The sequence below is a fragment of the Danio aesculapii genome, chromosome 3 (genome assembly GCF_903798145.1).
Source record: "Danio aesculapii chromosome 3, fDanAes4.1, whole genome shotgun sequence".
In the NCBI taxonomy this organism is placed as follows: domain Eukaryota; kingdom Metazoa; phylum Chordata; class Actinopteri; order Cypriniformes; family Danionidae; genus Danio; species Danio aesculapii.
Window position 1 is genome coordinate 24,740,789 of NC_079437.1, and position 22,870 is coordinate 24,763,658.

A 22,870-nucleotide genomic window follows, 5' to 3' on the forward strand; every position below is an offset into this window, starting at 1 on the left:
ACTTTACGAGCCCTACTCAGTGTGTGTGAGGTTATCACTCAAGAGTAACACAGTGAGACTTAATTAAACACCTCTGCTCTCCACAGATCTCCAGTACACAGAGCACCGCCTCAGAAAACCACCTGAACCAACACTGAACTGTGTGTTATCTCTTACCCACCCGCTTGTTCTCTGTCCGCCTCTGTCAATAAAAGTCTTCTGCACCTGGGTCTTAATTCACAGGGCTCCCCTTTTTGTGATGAAAACTTTGTTTTTACAGTAATATGGTGCTCCATTTTAACATAAGTTTTAAAATTGTATCATTACAGTGTTAAAAAAATATATTTTATGGTGACAATATATACAGTATTTTACATATACCTGCAGGACCACCAGCTCTGCACATTTTCCGTGTCTCCTTAAACAAACACACCTGATTTTAACAAACAAACACACCTGATTTTCAGTAGAGAGTGAAAGACCTGTAATGGGCATGACAGACAAAGGAGACTTATTTTTTACCAATTCAATTCACATTTTTGAACTTAATGTGAGCCATTTTAATATATTTTCCCAACCATGGCCAACAGACTTTCTTGTGTCACAAACCATTAAAAATGTCCAGGCCTTCCATCATATTTGAACCAAACTATTGGATACGTGGGAAAACAAATTGGTGGAAGAAAAAAAAAGTAATAGGAAAATATATATATTTAAGATTTTGCATTCCCTCACAAAGATGTTTTGTGAGGGAATTCAAAGATGTTTTATGTTCCCTCTCAAAACTGTTGTTCCACAAACACTTCCTGTTCACTCCATGTCAACCCTCCCATTTTTGCTGGGATTCTCCCATATTTTACCATTCTATTTTAATATTTTACCATCAAGTATTTTCCCATATTTCTATCTTGTAAGCACATTGAAATTAATATAAAAATGTCTGCATTCACTTTCTTTCCATTAAAGCTGTGCATCGATCATCGCCTTTCATATGCAACCTCAGCATTAAATGCTAATAATGAGAGTTTGAATGGAATTTTACATGACATTTATGCCATGCTACTGCAGATAGTTTTACCTCAGATCTTGAAAATAAAACAAACCATGTGAAATTGATCTTTAGAACAATGACTCAGTGCAAGCCAAGTTACAAAACAAATATTAATCATTCAGCAAGTACAAATAATAATGTCAAAGAGGTTTAATATGTATTAAATAGATTACAAACCTTACCATTTTGTGAGTGAGTGCATATTCTGTGCTTCTGAATGGATGTATTTAAATAAAAAATAATAAAATAAATGAAAAATCTGTTGTTTCTCATCTGGTGCAAACAGCCAAATTGCTCATCACTGCAAATCAAGTGGCGTGTTGTTAGAACTGCTCACATAATGTTTACGGTCGTAATATTTTTAGTATTTGCTAATGAATAACTTTATGTGAAACTCTGAATCTGGGTCTCATTTCGGAGAGAGCTATTGTCCACCCGAGGTCACATTTCGGTCACAGACGCATGCTTTGAGAGCCTTCATGACTGAATGAATACACCGTTTTCCAGCAAGCCAACCCAGGCCTTGAAATATAACTGGCTAAAGTGGCATTAGGTGGGTTAAAAGAACCAAAACAGCATTCCGGCACGAAACGCCCATTATCAAAGCAGAATATCTGACTTCAGCATTGTTTTCAGATAAACAAGAATGTTCACTTGGTATGTTTCTTAAATATCTGCAAACATATTATGGTATTTTTATGCTTTAGAAGAGTCAAAAACGTACATACAGCACCTTTAATCTATATCATTATTGTACAATACAGTGTCAGAAACATTATATATGACAACATGGATATACTGTATATCAGCACTGCTGTTACTGGTACATAGTCAAGAGGCTGAAGCAGAGTTCTGTAGGTCAGTGGTTCTCAAACTGGGGGTCGCAGAATAATTTCAAGGAGTCGCGAGAGTGATTTAAAAATGGTGTAATTTTCAGTGATTATAATATATATTTTTCAGTATTACGTGAAAGCTAATATTTTCAGATTTTTAAAAAGATATTACTGATAAATTCATAAAGGATTTAGGACACATTCAGGCAGAATGCATCTTTGTACTTGAAACGCAGTGCTCAGGAACAGTCTAAAACTTGTCATGTCAACTCGCCACAGTAAACAAGGCCTGCAACGATTGACCCGCCTTCGCGCTCTTCTTATTGGCCCACTGCTCTTAGAACTGAACACGAATGGATTGGCTAAAATCAGCTGTCAATCACTCAGTCAACGCCTCCTGTCTTTAGATGACAGGAGCTACAACCGCGAAAATGTAAAGTGCTGCAGATGAGAATGAAAACAACACTGACATATTTTGTCTTAGAAACACCTAAAGCTACAAATAATGGCACATTTGATTACTGATCATCAGGTGAAAGTTAATCCACCATCTACGTTTTTCGAAGAGTGGATAAAAGACTTCCATTGGCTTCAAGTCTGTTATGAAAATAACTAAAGCATTCACTGTAAAGTCTGTGGGATGGAATTTTCAGGTAACTGTTTGCCACATCTACACATTAAGCACGAGAGGTTCTGTTTAATCCTTCATTTAATCGCCAGATGCTGTCAGCCGTACAAGTGGCAGTTATATGTAAAATTGAACACCACGTACACCATCGCAAAAGGGCTTGCACTGACTAAGATTAAACTAATATTGCAGCTCATGAAAAGAGCGGTATTGCTATTAAAATGACGTATGCAAATAATAAGGTATGTCAAAAGCGTCTGTGCAATATCAGACACCACCCGTGAGAACACAGCACAGTTATCGTTGACAGATTTCTTAATGAATTCATGTCAAGTAGTGCGTGCAGGACCGGTGAGCGGTCCGTCCGTGTATCTTTTGGTCACTCAATTATGTTATAAAAATGTATTTTCTTGTGATAACGGGATTTCATTGAGACATATTTTCCTCACGCATGCATATATATATATTTTTGCTTGTTAGTTTAGATTAGTGTTGATGTCAAATGCAATAAATCTGTTTATAAAACTTGTAGTAACAGTGCGATAATTGGTGGGAGCCACAAAATTTTGGCTAAATTTTTAAAGTTAGGAGCACCAGTACAACCAAGCAAAATGTTAATTTCGAGCCCTGTAACGTATAGCAAATATAGTTAAAATATTGTGAACAGCTAAAAAAAAAAAAAAAAAGGGGGGGGGGGGGGGGGTTCGCTGGTTTAAAAGTTTGAGAACCACTGCTGTAGGTAACCACAGATTAGAGGAAATAAATTTTTTAAAAAAAAAAATCACATTTAACCACTGTAGATACATACATCAGATTCCAGAATAAGTGATACATGGGTGAGGAGGTCAAAGATACTAGCCAAAGATAGTTCTCCAACAATCAGATTTGAAAAACAGAAAAATCTGTTGTACAAACATACACATATATAATTTATATATACACATACCTGAGATTCGTGCAGAGCCACCCCTGATGTAAAGGGGCGGAGCTTGGAAGGCATAGACGATGTCACTCTCTGCTATGATGGTCAAGTCATCGTCATCAAAAAATGAACGCTGGAAGCCTGTTGTGTAGATCTCTGTCAATATCACCTAGTGGAAGACAGAGATGAAACTAAGTGTTCATTTTTGGAGCACATCGGTTTGGTGGTTTGGTCAGGTCATAAATTGTCTGCAGGCATGAGGTCGGTCTGTGTGATGCTGTGTGTGCACCTGTCACCTGATCAGGAGAGATCTTGCCCTCATCTGCTACCATCCTGCGCAGGCAAGCCAAAGAGCCGAACAGAGGCACAGCGAGCCCGACTCTCAGATAGCGCTGCCCTTTACTGCTGAACACCAAAGTCACACACACAGGTCTGAAGAGAGAGAGAGAGGGAAACGCACGCTTTACGATCTAAAACAAGCTTTTGAATGTTAAAATGCGAGTGATAGCAGTAAAGGGCATCTCAATATCTCAAACAACCTGTATCAAAGGCTATAAAAGCTAGCTAGTGGGTGTGTCTTCAGCTGGTGGATGTGACTAAAGAATTCCAATTGGTCAATATCATTCTGCCATTCAAACGCTGCTGTGTATTACAACCAAATTCACAGTAACTTTTAAAGTTTGGGGTCTGTAAGACATTTTAAAGGTGCAGTATGCAAGTTTGAGACCCAGAGGTTGAACTAGGTATTGTATTCCTGGATCAAAACCAACATAAGTGCAGGTTGCCAGATTGAAGACCAACAGCGAGACTATCGAGTCCAAAGGCTAATTTAAACTGCGTTCTAAATAAAAGCAACAGCACGCGATAGAGGGAATATTTCTGTATTAAAAGGAGTTTTTGTTCTTACCAACACCTCGAATTGATATATTAGAAACTGCTTCTATTTCTCAACGGTGAACAACAGGATAAACTGATCACCTAAGGTACACCTCATGTGTTTTATTCAGTGTTAAATGCTAACAATGTGAGTTTTAATGCCATTTTACTTGACATTTATTGTCAAACTACAGCAGCAGATAGTTAACCTCAGATCTTGAAAATAAAATAAACTGTTTGAAATTGAACTTTAGAACTTTAGACTCAAAACCAACATATCAGGGATTCAGCATCTACATTTAATAATGTTAAAGAGGTTATATTAGATTATAAACCATACCATTTCGTGCGTGAGTGCATATTAAGGGCTTCTGAATGGCTGGATTTAAATTTCTGTTGTGTTTCTTTTGGTGCAAACAGCCAAATTGCTCATCACTGCAAATCTTGTCACGTAGTGTGTTGTTAGGACATGGGGTTACAAGGTAACCTGCTCACCTAATGTTTTCATTCGTAATATTTATATTACTTGCTAATTAATAACCTCATGTGGAACTCTGAATCTGCGTCTTATTTCAAAGTCTGCTACTGTCCACCGAAGATTGCATTTCGGTCATAGACACATGCTTTGAGAGTCTTCCTGACTGAATAAATGAAATATGTGGTTTTCTAACAAGGCAACCCGGGGTGCTGAAATATAATTGGCTAAACTGGCATTAGGTGGGTTAAAAAAAACAAAACAAAAGACAGTGTTCCGGCATTTAACACACATTTTGAAAGCAGAATATCTGACTATTTGCAAACATATTATAGTATTTTTATGCTTTAGAAGAGTCAAATACTTACATACAGCACCTTTAAATATAGGTTTTCTCCTTTAAAATATCTTTAAAATGTAAATTCTTTATGCTGATTCGCAGCTTAATTAAACCTTAATTATAAGTATGACTGTTAAGATGCTTACATTTTTGTGGAGCTTGTGATCTGTTTTTTCTGAACAGGAAGTTTAATATAATGGTTTTTATTATTTAAAACTAATATTTTGTAACACTATAAATGTCTTTATCAATTTAATCCATCCTTGCTCAAAGCATCATTGAAGTAATACTTTATCACGCATGCTCACCAATTCAAACCAGAAAAAAATTTAATCATGGCATTGACCCTCTTAGCAGGAATAACCAGCATTGTCATACAGTACTGTATGTCATGGTAACCTTGGTTTATATAAATGTGTATTCAAAATATTTAATCTGATTTTACAGTTACTGTTACAGTTACACAATAGCTTTGTATTTTTAAATGTGAGGGTGGTCAATTCCTTCTTCTCCGCAACCCCCCCCCCCCCCCCCCCCACACACACCCACCCCCCAAAAAAAACTCTTTCCCTGGCGATCGATCTATTTCTGTTGTTTTGATTGCTTCACTGTTTTTGAGTATAGAAAGTCAACAAGTAGGTAAGCTAAAAAAAAATAAAATTAAAAAAATTAAAATCACACAACCACAAATTCCTGCATGATTCAGATGCTTTTGTTTTCTAGACTTTAACTCACCGCGTCTGTCTTAGAGGAATGGGGAGAGAAATGCACAGAAAAGGATCAAACGTGTTGCTCTGCTTAAGACAATGAGGGCATGTCAGAGATGACCTGGAAAAGAAGAGGAAGAAAAAAAAAAGTAATAAACTTAAAAATACATCATAAACACAAACAATGAAGCTATTAGCCATTGTTTCGTCTGAAAGGGACTCAAAGTACATTAAGTGTAAGAGGAAGTGATGTCACAAGGAAGAGGAAGCACAGGGAGGAATTAATGTTGTAGCTGCGGAAACCATAGCTATCTTTCTATCTATCGGAAAACAGACAAGACTGAATCGTGCTGTTGGAGGCGCTGTAAAAAAGATGTATGATCTCACCTAAAAAAATAAAAATCACACGAAAATGACACATACTAAAAAAAACTGCCCAAAATAAAATCAAAGAACATGTATTAATTTTGAGTAACAGAGTCTCAATCAATCATAAATACTAAGGCATTTTAACTGAAACAATGCTTTACATCTTTCGGTTGGCACTTCTCAGGTCAGTGTGGTGGAGAGACAAACAGACGGAGGTGTACAGAGATATTTTTAGAGTGTTAAGGAAAGCCCTGTTCATCTCCATCAGCTGTCAGAGTGTTATGTGGAGACTTTAGTGCTTTAACTCTGAGCTTTATGTCTGCAGCTCGCCTACATAATTCTTCAGAAAATATACACATTATCTGGCCTTACTGCTGAATTCGAACAATAGAGCTGCACATACTGTACACAGAAAAAATAAGCTGATCCAAGATCATGTGGACAGAAAAATGGCGGGTATAAGAGCCCACATGATCTTAGTCACTATAATTTCAAACCTTGTGTCGTTAGCATCAAAAAAATCTCATGCTAAGCGTGTTGTGCATGAAATTTTATCATTTGAGATGAAGCATCCATATGGTGTTAATTTAGCACATCAAGCAAGTCCAAACTATGCAATATTATAAATGTGTTGATGAAAAGATTTCTTGAAATAGAAAAAGCACTTTGAAAAAAGCAAAAACAAAACACTTTGATAATAATGATCCTGAAATATTTTTCAATGTTTAAGGATCATTATTGTGAAAGGGTTTAGTTTTTCTATAAATGTTTCTATAAATCCTGCAAGACCTGTAATTAAGGAATGGTTTTGGATTACAGTTTTTCTCATTCCCTTGCATTTCTCACAACACTATTTACATTTGCACAACAGTTAATGCATTCCTCAAAACAATTGGTACAATCTGCAAAACCTAGTTGGTAACCCGCAAAAGCGTGTCACTTGCTCAAAATAGATAGCTCAATACTCAAAAGCAAGGAAAAGCAAAGTGTTATACGGGCCAGTATAGGATTCTGAGGGTGATAGCCTTGGATAAAAATATCACGGTTTCGCGGTATTGTGCTCACTGCTCTAAAATATCTTCTTTTTAAATGTCTGGGTAAATAACAAAAACTTTGAACACAATATTTTATTTTAAGAAGCAATATATTTTGGGGCAGTAAACATGTTAGGCTAAATAATTCAAATTAATTATTGACTTCTGTCTTAATGCATTTTAAAAAAAGAAAAAAAGAAAAAAAGATTTGAAACGGCATCTTTGGATATATTTTCTGCTGGAGATAATTGTTGTTCAAAAAAAACAAACAAAAAAAGGAAATTAAAAAAAAAATCTTACACATACCTTAGGAACAGTATTGCAGAAAATTTTGACGGTTTTAAAACCTTTACTTTTCCAAACCGCGGTATACCTTGAAAACGGTTATTGTCCCATGCCTAGTCCTGACACCATTGTTTATAAACAAGATAGTCAAATGGCTTTGTCATGGTTTTCATTATGACAGTTTACTCTGTAATTTTTTTTTCCAAGGCAAAAAAATTCTGATTTTGGTGACACTTCCTGAAAATGCTCAAAACAGCACTATATACTATTTGCACAGCCATTTGAAAACTACAGTAAAGTTAGACATCACTGTTTTTAGTGAGATATCTGAGTACAAGACACTGAATATGTATGTTTCACATTTTTACTGCACATGCTCTTTGCAATTCTAATTTATTCACAGCATTGTGAAAAACAAGGAAAACACCCTTATTTACAACAAACATAAACTTCCTTTGGGTAGAGGTGTGCACAACATTGCAGTACATATTGGAACTGAACCTACAACATACACAGGTCTGTAAATCATTCATGAAACTGTTCAGTTTAGAAGACATTTTCAGAAAAAAAAAAAAAAAATGTAACGTTTATCAAATTTGCTTGACAGATTTTGACAACTAGTTCAACATTTTTGTATGTAATGACTCAAGTAATGAAATGAGGACTATTAATTTTATATGGAATGACTATTCAGCATTCACAAGTTTAGTTAATTTTAACTGACATGACATAAGCAAATGATAATGTTATAAAACAGCAGAGAGTTGTATGAAAGCAATTGATGCATGTCCAAAAGCATTTGCAATTTGTTGGAAGGAATGAGAAACTGCTACTATGATGTGCACAAATGACTAATTGTTTTGAGAAATGCATTAACTGTTCTGCAAATGTAAATAGTGTTGTGAGAAATGCACCAAAGCGACTGAGAAAAGCTGCAAGCTCTTTGTTTAGCATAGTTTTGATTTACCAAGCATATCTGATTAGTTTAGTAATCAGACTGGAGTGGTTGCACTGTACTGTATGCCTTTGATTCGCTAAAAAGAAGAGTCATTTAATGAAGAATCAGACTATACTGATCACTCTGGTTAACTAAAAAGATTCATTTCACTGAAAATCAGACGATCGACAGGGAATTGGACTATATTGTCTGCACTGTATGTTGTTGATTCACTGCAAAGGTCTGACTCACATTACAAGACTCATTCAACCAGGAATCAGATTATATTTTGATATACTTTAATTCACAATAGAATTTACAACTTCTAGTTTCTTCATATTTGTTCTAGACGTGTGAAAATATCATAAAAAAAAACAAGCTAAAAACACATTTCTTTGAACAGATAGATGTCTAAAAATGTCTGTCAGCTCCATTACAAATGGAAAATACGCTAGTCTGCTTAATACAATGTAGCCTATGGTAATAAACTTCCAGCACAAAAGGCCATCAAATAGATTATTCATCAGTCAACACATGCAAACAAACAATACAGTTTCCCATGTGCATCGACGGTTTAACTGACTCAGAATCGCATCTGAATCCCTTTGGCTGAGGAACAGAGAACAACAACTCCACCTACACAGCAGGTGGCGCACTCTTATAGAAAACTAACACACCTGCTGTCTATAATTAGCAATGTTTGTGTGGTTTTGTTTGCATTAAGCATGATTATTTCTTAGCTTCATCTTTGTATGTATGGATTATATATTGTCTGGATTTCATGCACGAGCCTGTGGTGTTATCTGTTTACCATGTAAGGTAAGTTGTGACTTATCCTCTTGTGCTTGCTAATTATTTGCTATTTGATAGACATTTGTTTGTCTTTGAAGCATTTGCAATATTGTGGAAAAGCAGCATTTTGGATTAAACATCCATCATGTTTGGCATGTTGTCACGTGACCTCATTAATTTGCAGGTATTACTATTGTCTAACGATCACATTTAGTTTTATTGAGCTGCCATATACTGTATAGCTAAAATTGTTCCATAGCATTTTTATTAATAAATACATGTTAAATACTACTAAAATTGATACTGTTTATCATTCACTATAATACCTATTACAATTTTTTTTAATATTATTATTTTTTATGTTATATGCACAATCTAGTACATACAGTATTCCACCCAAAAATCTTATAGCCATTAGCATTCAACTGAGATGTCTCCTTCCCTTTACTATTATTTTTCATAGACTTTAAAGAGGATTAAACCAAACATATCAGTTTTTTTTTAACGTAATTGTTACAGTTTTCCTATGTTTTATCTGATATTGAACTAAGATTTTAATGGTTTTGTCAACCTCTGGTATCACATTCTGGACCATAAACTGGTACATTTTTTTCAGTTTTCTAAACAATATTTTGAAAAATAAAATAAATAACTTATTAACTTTTTTATTATTTAGATTAAAATTATGTATAGATGTTAAAAATGAATTGCATTCAATTGTGCATTGTGCTCTGTTATCAGATTGGAAGTATAATATCATATCACACTGTAACATATTGATAAACTAGCATCACATTATTAGTGCAAATAGACCCTTCTGAAATGATTCTTCTCTCTCATATGCTCAATATTTACTCATTATCCAGACAGCAGAAGGAGCTGGCTAAATATTTGGAGGACGCTGATGTGAATTACATTTGCCCGACATGATCTGCATTAGTATGAAGGCCACTTTAGTTAGAGTCATTTAAATTCCACACAGGGCCTGTCGCTGTATACGGCGCAATGAATCTGTGGCTTTTAAACCTTCTCTCCTTCTGTGCTGCAACTGAAGCACTTTCAAAATGTTCTTCTACAAGGCATACCTCTGAGCCTCAGGGTGAAAGTGACTGTGAGATCATACCGTACAGAGACATTTGGACCTCAACTCCCTTGTAATTAACAGAAACGTCTTGTTCTGGATCATACAGTACATTAGTGCCTGACCATTTTTTCAGCATAAAAGATTCTCCAATAGTATAACAAGTTGTTTAAAAGAGTTTAAGGCCACCCAGCATCATAAGACGTTAATATTAGGTTAGATTTAGGTTGTCAACATCTACAGTAAAAAAAAAAAAAAAAATTAAATTTTGATGTCCAATGAGACGTCGTTGATATTTTATTGATTTTAGGTGGTGTTGGAAAGTTACCAAAATCCAACATCAAGCCAACATTTTAAACCAACGCAATATTGATGGCACAATAACCGTTTTCAATGTATACCATGGCTTGGAAAAGTCAAGGTTTTAAATCTGTCAACGTTTTCTGTTATACCGTTCCTACGATAAATTGTAGTGTATATGCGTAAATGAGAGTAATTGGGTGTTTCCCAGTATTGGGTTGCAGCTGGAAGGGCATCCGCTGCGTAAAACATATGCTGGATAAGTTGACGGTTCATTCCACTCTGGTGACCCCTGATTAATAAAGGGACTGAGCCGAAAAGAAAATTAATGAATGAATATTATTTTTGAAAGTATAATTAAATACAAATTACTTGTAATAGTTTGAGTTTAGGGAAACTGACTCTATGTAGGTGGGCATGTCACAAATTATTTGTTATGATGTATAACATTACAGTATGATTTAAAGAAAAAGGCATTAAAAAAGACGATAAGACCTAGTGCTTAATGGTTTAATGAGAAAACATTTTGTTTTGAATTTTATGACTCTCTTAGTGCCAAATCTCCAAAGACCCCGGTTTCTACTGAAGAACAAGGTCTTGGATGGCTTGAGGGTGAATAAAGTAGAAAATTGACTTTTTGGGGTAAACTAAGTAATTTGACAGCATGACGAAACTTACTATATAATGTCAATTATATGTCAAAACATTGAAATAAATTCATTAGGTATTTGTTTGTCTAAGAAGAGCTGGGGCTTTTGATCTAAAAATCATTAATGACAAACTAACACATATTTGTTATGGATCAGCATCTGTATCTGGTCAATTAAATTGACACAATTTCGCTTTTAAGTTGAAAGTACAGCAAAATACCTCAAAGTTAAATCGTTTTCTTCTGCAGTGAAACTAATGAACGCGACCACTGTCTTATATGATTTGATGTGTTTTCATGACCCTTTAAGTTAAACATCATGATGAAATTGATTAATTACAGCAAAAGAACACCCATTTCCTTTAGGAGCAGGTGTCTTGTCTGCTGTAATTTTCAAAACTGCTAATTACAGTTCTCATGAACGAGAGGTTCAGACTGCGTCACACATTTAATCAGTGTTTTTCTATATCCTTGCTGAGCCATCATTGTAGATGTTTGCATGTACGTGTTCAGGCTCGCTGATGTGTGGACTGCAGGCCAGGTGTTTGTTCAGAAGTTTTTCTTGTCAGCTGTTGGGTGGTGATAAACAGTAATTTTGTACCCATGTCAGTGATTCATCATAAATTTTAAGTAAAAAGAACAAATTAACCAGCCAGCAGCAGATGGAGGGTGGGGAAAAATTCTGTTCGAGATGTGGATGCCAAAAGAGAAAGATAAAGTAATGTAATGATGTGTCAGAATGACAGTGAGAACACAAGTAACAGATTTAGAGGGCAGGATGAGTGACAAAAACTGTTCAGACGCCTGTCACTGGAGAAAAGCAGAGAAGTCACTGGGCAGAACCGCATCTGCAAAAACATCTTACCTGCTGAAGTGAGAAAAATATTGAAGAAAATATGCATGTTCAGCGTAATCTGTTTTTATATGTATTTATGGATTTCTTTTTTAATAGGGCATATAATATGTATTGACAACATTTAAAATGTAATTATTTATGTATTAGCAACCTTACAGACTTACACGGTTAAAAATGCTGGGTTTCACACAATTCATAGATTCAATATTCATAATGTCCCAACACAAATCAATTAAGTTAACTTAATTGTTTTTACAAATTTAAGTGGTTTGAAGTTTGAACATAAAACAAGATGCCCCCCCCCCCCCCAAAAAAAAAAAAAAAATCAAGAATTGTCATGATTGAACTACTTTTAAATAATAAATTTATGGCAGCAAATATAATCTTTTGAGTCTACAAATGAAACCTGTTGGAATTCGTCAGTGGTGGGAGTGGATAACCAGTGCTCTCACCACCCTCAATACCATGGCTGAGGTGAGGCCCTTGAGTATGGAAATCCACGCCAACACGGGGAGAACATGCAATTAAAATGCCAACTAAGCCAGTCGGGACTCAAACCAGCGACCTTCTTGCTGTGAGGCGACAGTGCTAACCACTGAGCCACCGTGCAGCCCATCAACATTTTATTAAAATAATTTTTTTAAATAATTTTTATAAATTAGCAATGAGAACTAAACTTAAATAAAATCAAGCACAATTCAAAATATGAATTAAATAAAGCAATATAATAATGCAGCTAAATATAAATTTTAGACCCATTTATAAGAATATTTTTTCACACTATAATTGTTTTTTGTTTGTTTTTTATACAAGAAATCACTTGTCTTCAACGTTTTAGCATAGGATCTCTCACACCAGTATAATTATAGTCCTTGGCACCTCAAAGAAGCATGTTTTTGGGCAATAAACCTGCAATGAAGTTTGTAGAATGTTTTGTTGACATCAGCAAAGTTACACATTTGTTTCCTAATTGTGATTTGTAATATAGTATATTTGTTAATTCAGATTTCAGTTAAAATGTTCCACGTATCATACAAAATAACCATTTCCTCTTCATCTTATATTGTGTAGTGCAACCCTGTAGTTCAACCGTAGCAAAGCATGGCGCAGGGGAAACTGGTGTCCTACAAAATGAGGATTTTTAAAAAGATCAAGAAAGGCTTGAGTTGTCTATAAAGCGAGTCCATCTAAAGGAGAGTTTTGCCTTAGCAGAAAGAGAGTGGAGGTATTTATTTTAGAACTTTAAATGCAGCACTGAATCAGAGACTTTGCTTCTTTGATGGAGACTTCAAATGGAGATCCCTCGTGTTCAACCAAACCATCTGGCCTGATCAGAGTTGCTTGATGGTGATGGTTTGCTTGGATCTTCTGTCTAAGAACAGCTTGCTGCAGTTGGACATATGCTGCATCGCGAATCTGTTGGCTTTATCAATATTTGTTAACACAGATGATTGGCTGGACCGGGGGAAAAGGAGGAACCATGTTCCAAGAGTGAACATAAACTGACTCATCTCAGGTTACAGCGAGCTAACGCTGCCAGATTTGGAAAGTTACTGGTCATGAGTCATCATACTCTCATCTGCTTCTCTATTGATGCTAAAAAAAGACCAGTTTAACGTGACTTTGGTCCAGCACAACCATTATGTTTACCAACAAAATTAAGTGGTAAAATTTGTCAGCCAGCAGGGTCTTATAAGTAATTCTAGTTGCTGGTAAAATATATTGCTGGTTAAGGCAGCTAACCTATTGCATGTCTGAATGCTTGAAAGACTCAAGAGAAGGTACTAACAACACAACTGTTTAGTCACCACAAGCTTTTGAGTTTTTAGTTTTCAGTTCTGCGTTTTTTTTTCAGTTATTTTTGTCCATTTTATATACCTTCTGTCAAGGTTTTGCCATGGCAGCTCTGACAATCCTGTCAGTGTCTTAGTTTTTGTTGTGTTTGAACATATGGCTTTATCTTTGTAGGCCATGTGGTCCCCTTGTTTCGCAATCTACCAATGAATTATTCTTAGAGGCAAAAAGTAATGTATGATGATTGGATTACTGATTAAATTAGATTATTGACCAGGGCTTGACATTAACACCTGTCAACCCGGCAAATGTGGGTAGATTTCAGCTGTGGCAGACGCTCCTACTAGCCACTTTGGCTGGTTGAAAATAAATTAAATTGTAGCTTAAAAGCATGATTCGACAATTGGGATGGCCCAATGTTCGTGCACATGTGATCTTAGAAATGAGAAGCTGCAAGACTGACAAAATTGTGTTCACGCAAGCAAAGGAAAGCAGGTGAATACTGAATGAGAGGATGATCAGGTGATGTGATGCGCTCGATTGTTAAAAAGCATGCGCACTCCCATTTAATTGAGCAAAGCAAAATCGCGCCTATGGAAATGCAACTGGTATGATCGGTTCTCTTTGAAATAGACTGGACACAAAGCGATGATCATGCACCCACAGTCCTGCTGCTTTTAATAGATCAAGATTTAAAACAAATATATATCCTTTTGCAAGCGGTCTAAAATTTACTGTCTGCACTTGATCATCCTTTCATTATCACACACACAGTATGTTTTTTTACCTGCTTTCTTTTGCTTGGTTATTTATTTTTTTGTTAATATGGTTTAATTATCATCCTTTACATTAACATTGCTTTAATACAAGATTAACTTCCCATTCATGTGTAGTTAACTGGTGATCTGGAACCTTTAGCCAGGACAGCTTCCTGTGCATATTTTAGATACATGACAATAGTTCTTTTTAAAAGTCAATTTTTTTTAAAGAAAGGTTTTGTTGAATTGAAAAGTGCATGTACAGCTATATTTTGCTTGTTTTGACACATTTAACATTTGTGGCTAAGAAATAATCATTTATTTATTTATTTTTGGTGTGGTCGTAGATAAATTGGGTAAATCCTTAATTTTGAGCTCTAAAAAAAGTCATGTGAAATAAAAACTAATTGCAATGCAACACAACCAATTTGCTCATGCTCATTGAGCAAGCTCATACACAACACACAAAAAACGTGAAATGAATGAGGCATGTGGACATAACACAAAATCTAAATCAAGTCATTTTAACATGTCCAAGTCAAATTTATGCATATAAAATATATTTTCCCCAACAACAAAATTGTGGCCAGTGAAAATGGCGAGTGGCTAGTAACCTTGGAAATCTACTAGCCACAGTGGCTGGTGATCAAAAAAGTGAATGTCAAGCCCTGTTAATGACTGATTAATGATACAATACATTAAATACGTTGCACACTACTAGTACATGAGTCCCCAGTAACCTGCTCAAATAGCAATCTGCCTAGTGGCAATCAGGTTGCTTATTCATCAGCATGGTCCTCACTACAGCCATTAGATCTGGAGCTTCTCTAATATCCATATGCCATGTTCGCCTGCTGTTTGCTCTGCCCTACTTTATAGGTTTTCCCCAGTCTTGACAATAAATACTGCTTCCCCTGCTTAACCTGCATTGGAGTCCACTCTTGCCAAAACACTTCCTTGCAACTGTGACTTTGTCTAGTGGGATATAAAATGTAAACTTACATTTAAAAGTCACAATTATGAAAAAATAAGGATATCAGCTTGCAATTTAAAGAAAAGCCCAATTTGTGCTACTTAAATGTGCAGTATTTTTACAGTATGTTTTATTTCATGGTTGAAACAACCCTTAAAACATTAAAGGTCAAGTTGTAATAAAGTAATGATCATAGTCAAGTCAACTTAAGTCTGAAAAATCACGTTATGCGCTCGGTTTTCCATGAAAGGAATAAATCACTGGTATTAAAACATACACACTTACTTGTATTGTGCCTGGAAGTGCTCTTGTACAAAGCTGTGGCGTACACCAGGTTGTGTCTGTGGAGGGCTCAGGGTATCAGAGCCAGGCTTTTCATCACCTCCGTCTTGACCCTGTAACAAAAACAAAAAGGTCATATAGGCATTCAGATAGTGTAGTCAAGAAGGCCTCGTCGTTCCAGGAGTCCTGGTGTGGATATCGAGCTGGTTTCTGCCACACACTGAGAGCCAATATTGTGCTCTCATCTTTAAAGTTGGTTTGAAGTTTTAGACTTTCAGTTGTGATCTTGATAAGAAAGATGGGAGGATAAAAACCACAGGGAGGCTTGGTGCACACTTCTCAAGGTCAAAAAACATGATAAAGAATGTAGATACTTTCTCTACCAGCTTACCAAAACATATTATATCAGAGAATAAAGCAGGTGTACAAAGTAAAACTGGTGTAAATGTTTCATAAAAAAACAAAACAAAGTGATGACCATAGAGACCTACACTAGATAACAATTCTACGTGCTTTCTGTAATCTGTTTATAGCTTGATTTAGCTATTATATCTAAGATCAGAGGATTTTTAACAACTCAAATAAAAACTTGGATGCATTATTAATAAATAGCTTGAAACTATTCTGACAATTCATTCGGTCTTAAACTTAATAAAACAACTTTCACAACGGATATCATTTGTATAAAATCAAAGGTTTGCCCAAGAAGCAAACTGCGACATGTTGTAAACTGTGATTTGTTGGCTGCACACTCATGATGTGAATCTCCTTTTCTAACACATGCCAAATGTGCTCTATTCAGATTTGGTGACTTTGGCTTGACTTGATGGAAATATATCTAGGAAATTAAAAGGAGTAACACTGAGATGACCAAGAGACTAAACTAATGGTAAAGATGGCAAGAAAAACACAAAACAAGGTAGCACCGCTAAAGATTGCTCCCACAAACCATAAATTTACAATATGTACAAACAATAATAATATAATAATAAATTTTAAAAACCAAGACAAACCAGAGAGGGAACCGAAAGTTGTGCTAGAAAATCAAAGAAAGAAATAGGACAATAATATTCCCCTAATCTCCTCCCAAACCTCTAAATAAGAAAACAATATGAAGAGAAAAAGTGCCCTAAACTTACACTAATTAAAAAACAAAAATACAAATTAGCACTTAGCACTTCACTATCTAGTGTGTCTAACATCAGTTATCTTGCAGTCAATGCATGTATGCCACCTGACTTACTATGCTGTTCCAGGACTCCCATGTCTGCAAGTCATCGCAAGTTAGCCCGCATTAGCGGGCTAAAATGTGCAAAACACACGACATCTATTGTGAGCTCAAATATTACAAACGACAGAACTTTAACAACAGATAGCTCAAACGGGTCTACTCACAGTCAGCAATAGTATAAAGTTAAAACATACGAACACCACAAAACGGACAACACGCCAAATGTCAATCAACAGCAGCTATTTTCTTTCCGTTGCCGCTTCAGATTTAAAGGTCTGCGCCGATCGTGATTGGCAGAGAGAATACGACTCATCACAGGGTTGATTATGATTGGCAGTCCTGTCAGCCAATAGTGTTCCGAATGTAGGCTAAATGTGAAAATGACAGGTCAGAGAGAGAGAGAGAGAGAGAGAGAGAGAGAGAGAGAGAGAGAGAGAGAGAGAGAGAGGAGAGAGAGAGAGAGAGAGAGAGAGAGAGAGAGAGAGAGAGAGAGAGAGAGAGAGAGAGAGAGAGAGAGAGAGAGAGAGAGAGAGAGAGAGAGAGAGAGAGAGAGAGACAGAAAGAACATGTATGCAAAAAAATGTGTATGGTTCGTAACAAACTTGATGCATTACACTGCCAATACAAAATGAATACACTGTGGTCTTAATGACAATAGGCTGTGATGTATAAACAGAGCTTATTGATATTAAAGGGCCCAAAGAGTGCCAAGAAAATCCCCCCCAAACATTACTCCACTAGCATTTTTTTCATTCATTGTAATCCCTAGAGATGATTGTATAGTAAACCTCCAAGTAGATCAACAGTTTCTCAAAATCTCAGACAGCCCGTCTGGCACCAACAATCACACATTCAAACTCACTTAAATCATGTTTCTTTCATATATTTTCTTTCTATATAGTGAATCATTCTGATTTACTATATAGTAGATAGGGAGCAGTTTTATGTCTACATGCCAAGTTGCATTGATTGTAATTGGTTGTTGCTAGATCAGATATGGTTGCGGTCGGAAGTTAACGAAAATTATGTACATTATTTATTAAATTTCCCATTAATTGTATTTTATTAACATCTACCCCAATCAAAATATTAAATATTGTTATACAGCTGCTACATTAATGTGCATATCGCACTTCCGGCCGGCCGTGTATCCTATCTAGACTTTACCCTGTAATTGGCTGATTAGATTGGCATTTAAACATTTGTTCCTAATAAAGTGGCCGGCCAATTTACATGTATAATTTATCTAATATAACAAGTCAATTCTCTCTTAAACTTGCCAAAAATCTTTTAACACTACCCTAAAAGCAAATCACACAAGTCAGCATTCTACGAGGAGCTTAAGTAAAATGTGGGAGCATGTTGTCCTTATCAAAGTTTTGCAGTTCGATTCAGTTGGTTGGGTATTTTTAAAGGTTTCTGGCAAGGCAAAATGTTTGAGAAAGACACTCCCCACGATTCCTCGCCATCAGCTGAGTCATGTCTGCCCCCTCGCTGACAACATGAAAGCTTTGGAATTTAAGCTTGAAAAGATGTTTTGCATGTGAAATCTTAGAGACACGTCAAACTCCTGATGAGAAATTCCATTTTTACTAGTGCACAATCGAAACTTACTTTACAACCCAAGAGTTCAAATAATAGTTCATTCACTTACTTCATTGGCCCTCCAGAAGAATGTTCTGCCTTTATCTCTCTTCTTTTCTCCTTCTTTTAAATAACCACTCTTGTGTTTAATACCACCGCTTGTTTTTCTCTTTCCCCCTCACTAGGCTACTTAATGCTCCTGAGCTCATAATTAGGGCCTTGCATTTTATGCCGAATGGTACTCCAGAGCACAAAGAGAAACAAATCCTCTTGTCTCTTTCTAAAGGCTTGAGATTCATTAGCGTCATTGATGTTATTCAAAGAACCTGTGGGTTTAGTACATATACTTTTTTGTGCTGAATACAGAGCAATTTTTGGGGAATAACTTAAATCAACTAAATTTGACTAAGTTTACATTTGTTGGATGTACATTTTGCAGTTAAACCCACTCTCCTAAAATGTCCTCTCTCATGAGTTATGATAATTTTAAGTCCTTGAATTGATTAATCCTCAATGATTGATTCTTTGAGTTTTATTAGTGGTTTGAATAATTATAATTTAGTTTAATGAATCGGTTCATTCTAAATGACCTGATTCATTCTAGTAAATTGGATCATCTTTAATGGTCTGATTTAGTACAGTATAATGAATGTTAGTGTATCTGCTGATTCTAAAAGATCAGATTCATTCAGTTCTGATCAATTATGCTGGTTTATCCTCAACTGGCTTATCCTTAATATCCTGATATAGGGCTGGGTGATATGGCAAAAATGCAATCTCGATAATTATTTTCCAAATTGAACAATATCGATATATATTTCAACATAAGTTGTTTATGCTTCCAGATTTAAAAATGTACCACAATAACTGAAGCCACAAAAATTAGAGGGTTCATTAAATGGCATAAAATTTTTGGCTGATGAATTTTCAGTGGCTGAGAATTTCAGTTTGTTATAAATTGTTATTATTTCATATTTTCAGCTTGTTATAAATCATATTATTAATTCTGTTCTGAATAATAAGTTTGACACACAGTGGTTGAACTAGGTATTACATTCCTGGATCAAAACAAACACAAGCACAGGTTGCCAGATTGACAAACAGGAGCGAGTCTGACGATTAAGCCTAAAGGCTAATTTAAACCGTGTTCTATAAAAAAGCAACAGCTTGCAATAGAAGGAATATTTTCCATATTAAAAGGAGTTTTTGTTCTAACCAGCACCTCAAATTTGTATTAGAAACAGCTTCTATTTCTTGCAGCTGAACAACAGAAAACAATGATCACCTCAGGTACACCTCATGTGCTTTATTTAGTGTTAAATGCTAATAATGTGAGTTTGAATGCCATTTTACATTACGTTTATTGTCATACTACTGAAAACAGCAGCAGATAGTTCACCTCAGATCTAGAAAATAAAATAAACTGTTTAAAATTTTACTTCAGAACTGTGACTCACTATCAGTGATTCATCCTCTACATTTAATAATGTTAAAGAGGTATGATATGTATTAATTACATTCTAAACCTTACAATTTCATGAGTGAGTGCATATTCTGGGCTTCTGAAAGACTGTATTTAAATTTCTGACATGTTTTGAAATTGCTTATCACAAACAGCCAAATTGCTTATCACTGCAAATCTTGTCACATAGCGTGTTGTTAGGACACGGGGTTACAATGTAACCTGCTCACCTGTTTATGTTCATAATATTTATATTATTTGCTAATTAATAATCAGCTAATGTGAAACTCTGAATCTACGTCTTATTTTGGAGTCTGCTACTGTCCACCGGAGGTCACATTTCAGACACAAACACATGCTTTAGGAGCCTTTCTGAATGAATGAATGAAATGTGTGGGTTTCCAACAAGACAACCCCGGGTGCTGAAATATAATTGGCTAAAGTAGCATTGGGCAGGTTAAAAGAACCAAAACAAAGACAGACGTTTCGATACAAAACGCTCATTTTCAAAGCAGTATATCTGACTTCAGCATTGTTTTTCAGATCTGCAAACATATTATGGTGTTTTTATGCTTTAGAATAGTCAAAAACTTGCATACAGCACCTTCAATCATCTAATTTATTGAGTAAGTCAGATAAGCCTATATGATCTTAGTCATTCAGTTCTGATTCATTATAGTTAATTGATTCTTAATCGTTGCTTTTTTACTTATTTTAATTTACTGTATATACTGTCTGACATGCACTTTTTATTTTGTAACACTTTACTGTTTTTCTGACATTATTTTTTTTTTTAAATTGAACTGGAATGGAAATAAATGGGAAATGTAGTTTAACCGCTTTGAAAATTAGACTGTCAAGCCTCTAATAACTTATAAGAGATCATTATAATTTTACTGCAGAATGTACTCCAGAGGATCTCTAATGGAATTTTAATTATTCCTCAACTCCACAAACAAGGAATTAATAGTACATTGGGAGTTTTGCAAGATCAGATTTATATCTGATGCCTCAGATTTGTTTTCTCCCCTCTGTTGCCCTATGATGTCTCCCGAGAACCAAGTGCTGTGTTAGTAAGTCCCATGAAATGCCCTCCTGTACTCATACACATTCCATTGTTATCTGTGTACAGCAAAAAGGAGGAAAAGACTTGAGGCTGTTATTCAACAAGTGGGCTTATCACTTGACTAAATTCTTCTCCTGGCCCAGCCTGGTTAATGAGTGTGAAGGTCTCAGAAGATAAATGCTCCGACCCTTAGCTGAGAATGTGTCTCTTGATAATAACTCAAATAGTGTACCATGCTGTTGGAGAGAGAGAACCTGTGGGCCACCTTCACAGACACATTCGCAGTTACTAGCGTGTTAAATCTGGCTACAATTTAAATATTTTATTTTTTAATATTTTCAGAGGCTGTAAGTTTCTCATATGATAGTAAAGTAGATTTTCTCACATAAAATGGTAATATCCTGGTAAAGAGACTGTCAAAGCTGCTCTGAAGATGAAGCTCTTGTATTCGTGTTCTCATATAATGAGATGACAGACAATGAAAACATCACAAGCTTTAGACTTATTCATCTGTGACATACTGCATTATACAACTAATGAATTTTTATGAGTGTATTCTGTGTGTCCATCCACATATTCTTGAATGCTGAAAATATAGGGCACTTCAGATGTCCAAGAATCCATGTGTGTATCATCTCAAAGCTATACCACCCAATAAAAATTGTTTTTATTTTATCTTTAATTCACACGTCTATCACTGGTTTGCAACAAACCATTTTACAACATTCCTTCATTCAGTTTTGTTCGGCTTAGTCCCTTATTTATCAGGGGCTGCCACAGTGGAATGAACCACCACCTTATTTAGCATATGTTTTACACAGCGGATGCCTTTCCAGATGCAACCCAGTATTGAGAAACACCTACAGTATGCAGTCTCACATTTACACTCACACACACCGACCAAATTAGATTATTCAATTCACCTGTAGCGCATGTCTTTGGACTGTGAAGGAAACCGGAGCACCTGGAGGAAACCCTCGCAGACATGGAGAGAACATGCAAACTCCACACAGAAACGCCAACTGGCCCAGCCGGGACTCAAACCAGCGACGTTCTTGCTGTGAGGCCACAGTGCTAATCACTGACCCACCGTGCCACCCATTTTATGACATTTGTAAATGTTTATAAACTTCACAATACTGTTTTCATATTTTATTCAATCAGTCACTTTTGAAAGAATATAGGAAAATAAACTTTGAAATACATGTTTTTACTGTCATTTGCATGACCAATCCTGACATTATATTGTTACAAACTAGGCTTGGGCGGTAACCAAATTTTTCATACCGTCATACCTCCTCCACACTCATGTTTGGATTTACTAACGATGAAATGAACGTGAGAATGTGCGTTGGTCCACGCCAACTTCATGTCTGGCGTACGTGCATTTTTTGTGTGTGTTTGTTTCATTCCAACAAGGTGTGCTATTTGCTCTTAGCCTAAATAGATGCTACAACATTTTACACCTTTACATCGGACCATTTCTTTTTTAATTCACTCACAGTGCGATCTTCAGACTCCACTGCGTTAACCGCATCAGCTAAACTCTCCCATTTTTTTCTTTTGTTATTAATTCCGGAGGACAAATTTGCAAATAACACAGTTT

At 35.7% G+C, this 22,870-nt stretch overlaps 1 protein-coding gene across 1 annotated transcript in view; it reads right to left on the reverse strand.

The window, feature by feature from the left end:
* The window catches only part of usp43b (ubiquitin specific peptidase 43b), a 100,589-nt gene that overhangs the window by 49,519 nt on the left and 28,200 nt on the right, over nt 1-22,870 (reverse strand). The window contains exons 3-6 of the mRNA XM_056453474.1: nt 15,925-16,034; nt 5,840-5,932; nt 3,710-3,845; nt 3,438-3,582 (exon numbers count right to left, since the gene is read on the reverse strand). Of these exons, the coding sequence (XP_056309449.1) occupies nt 3,438-3,582; nt 3,710-3,845; nt 5,840-5,932; nt 15,925-16,034 (484 nt within the window). The remainder of the gene's footprint in view (nt 1-3,437; nt 3,583-3,709; nt 3,846-5,839; nt 5,933-15,924; nt 16,035-22,870) is intronic.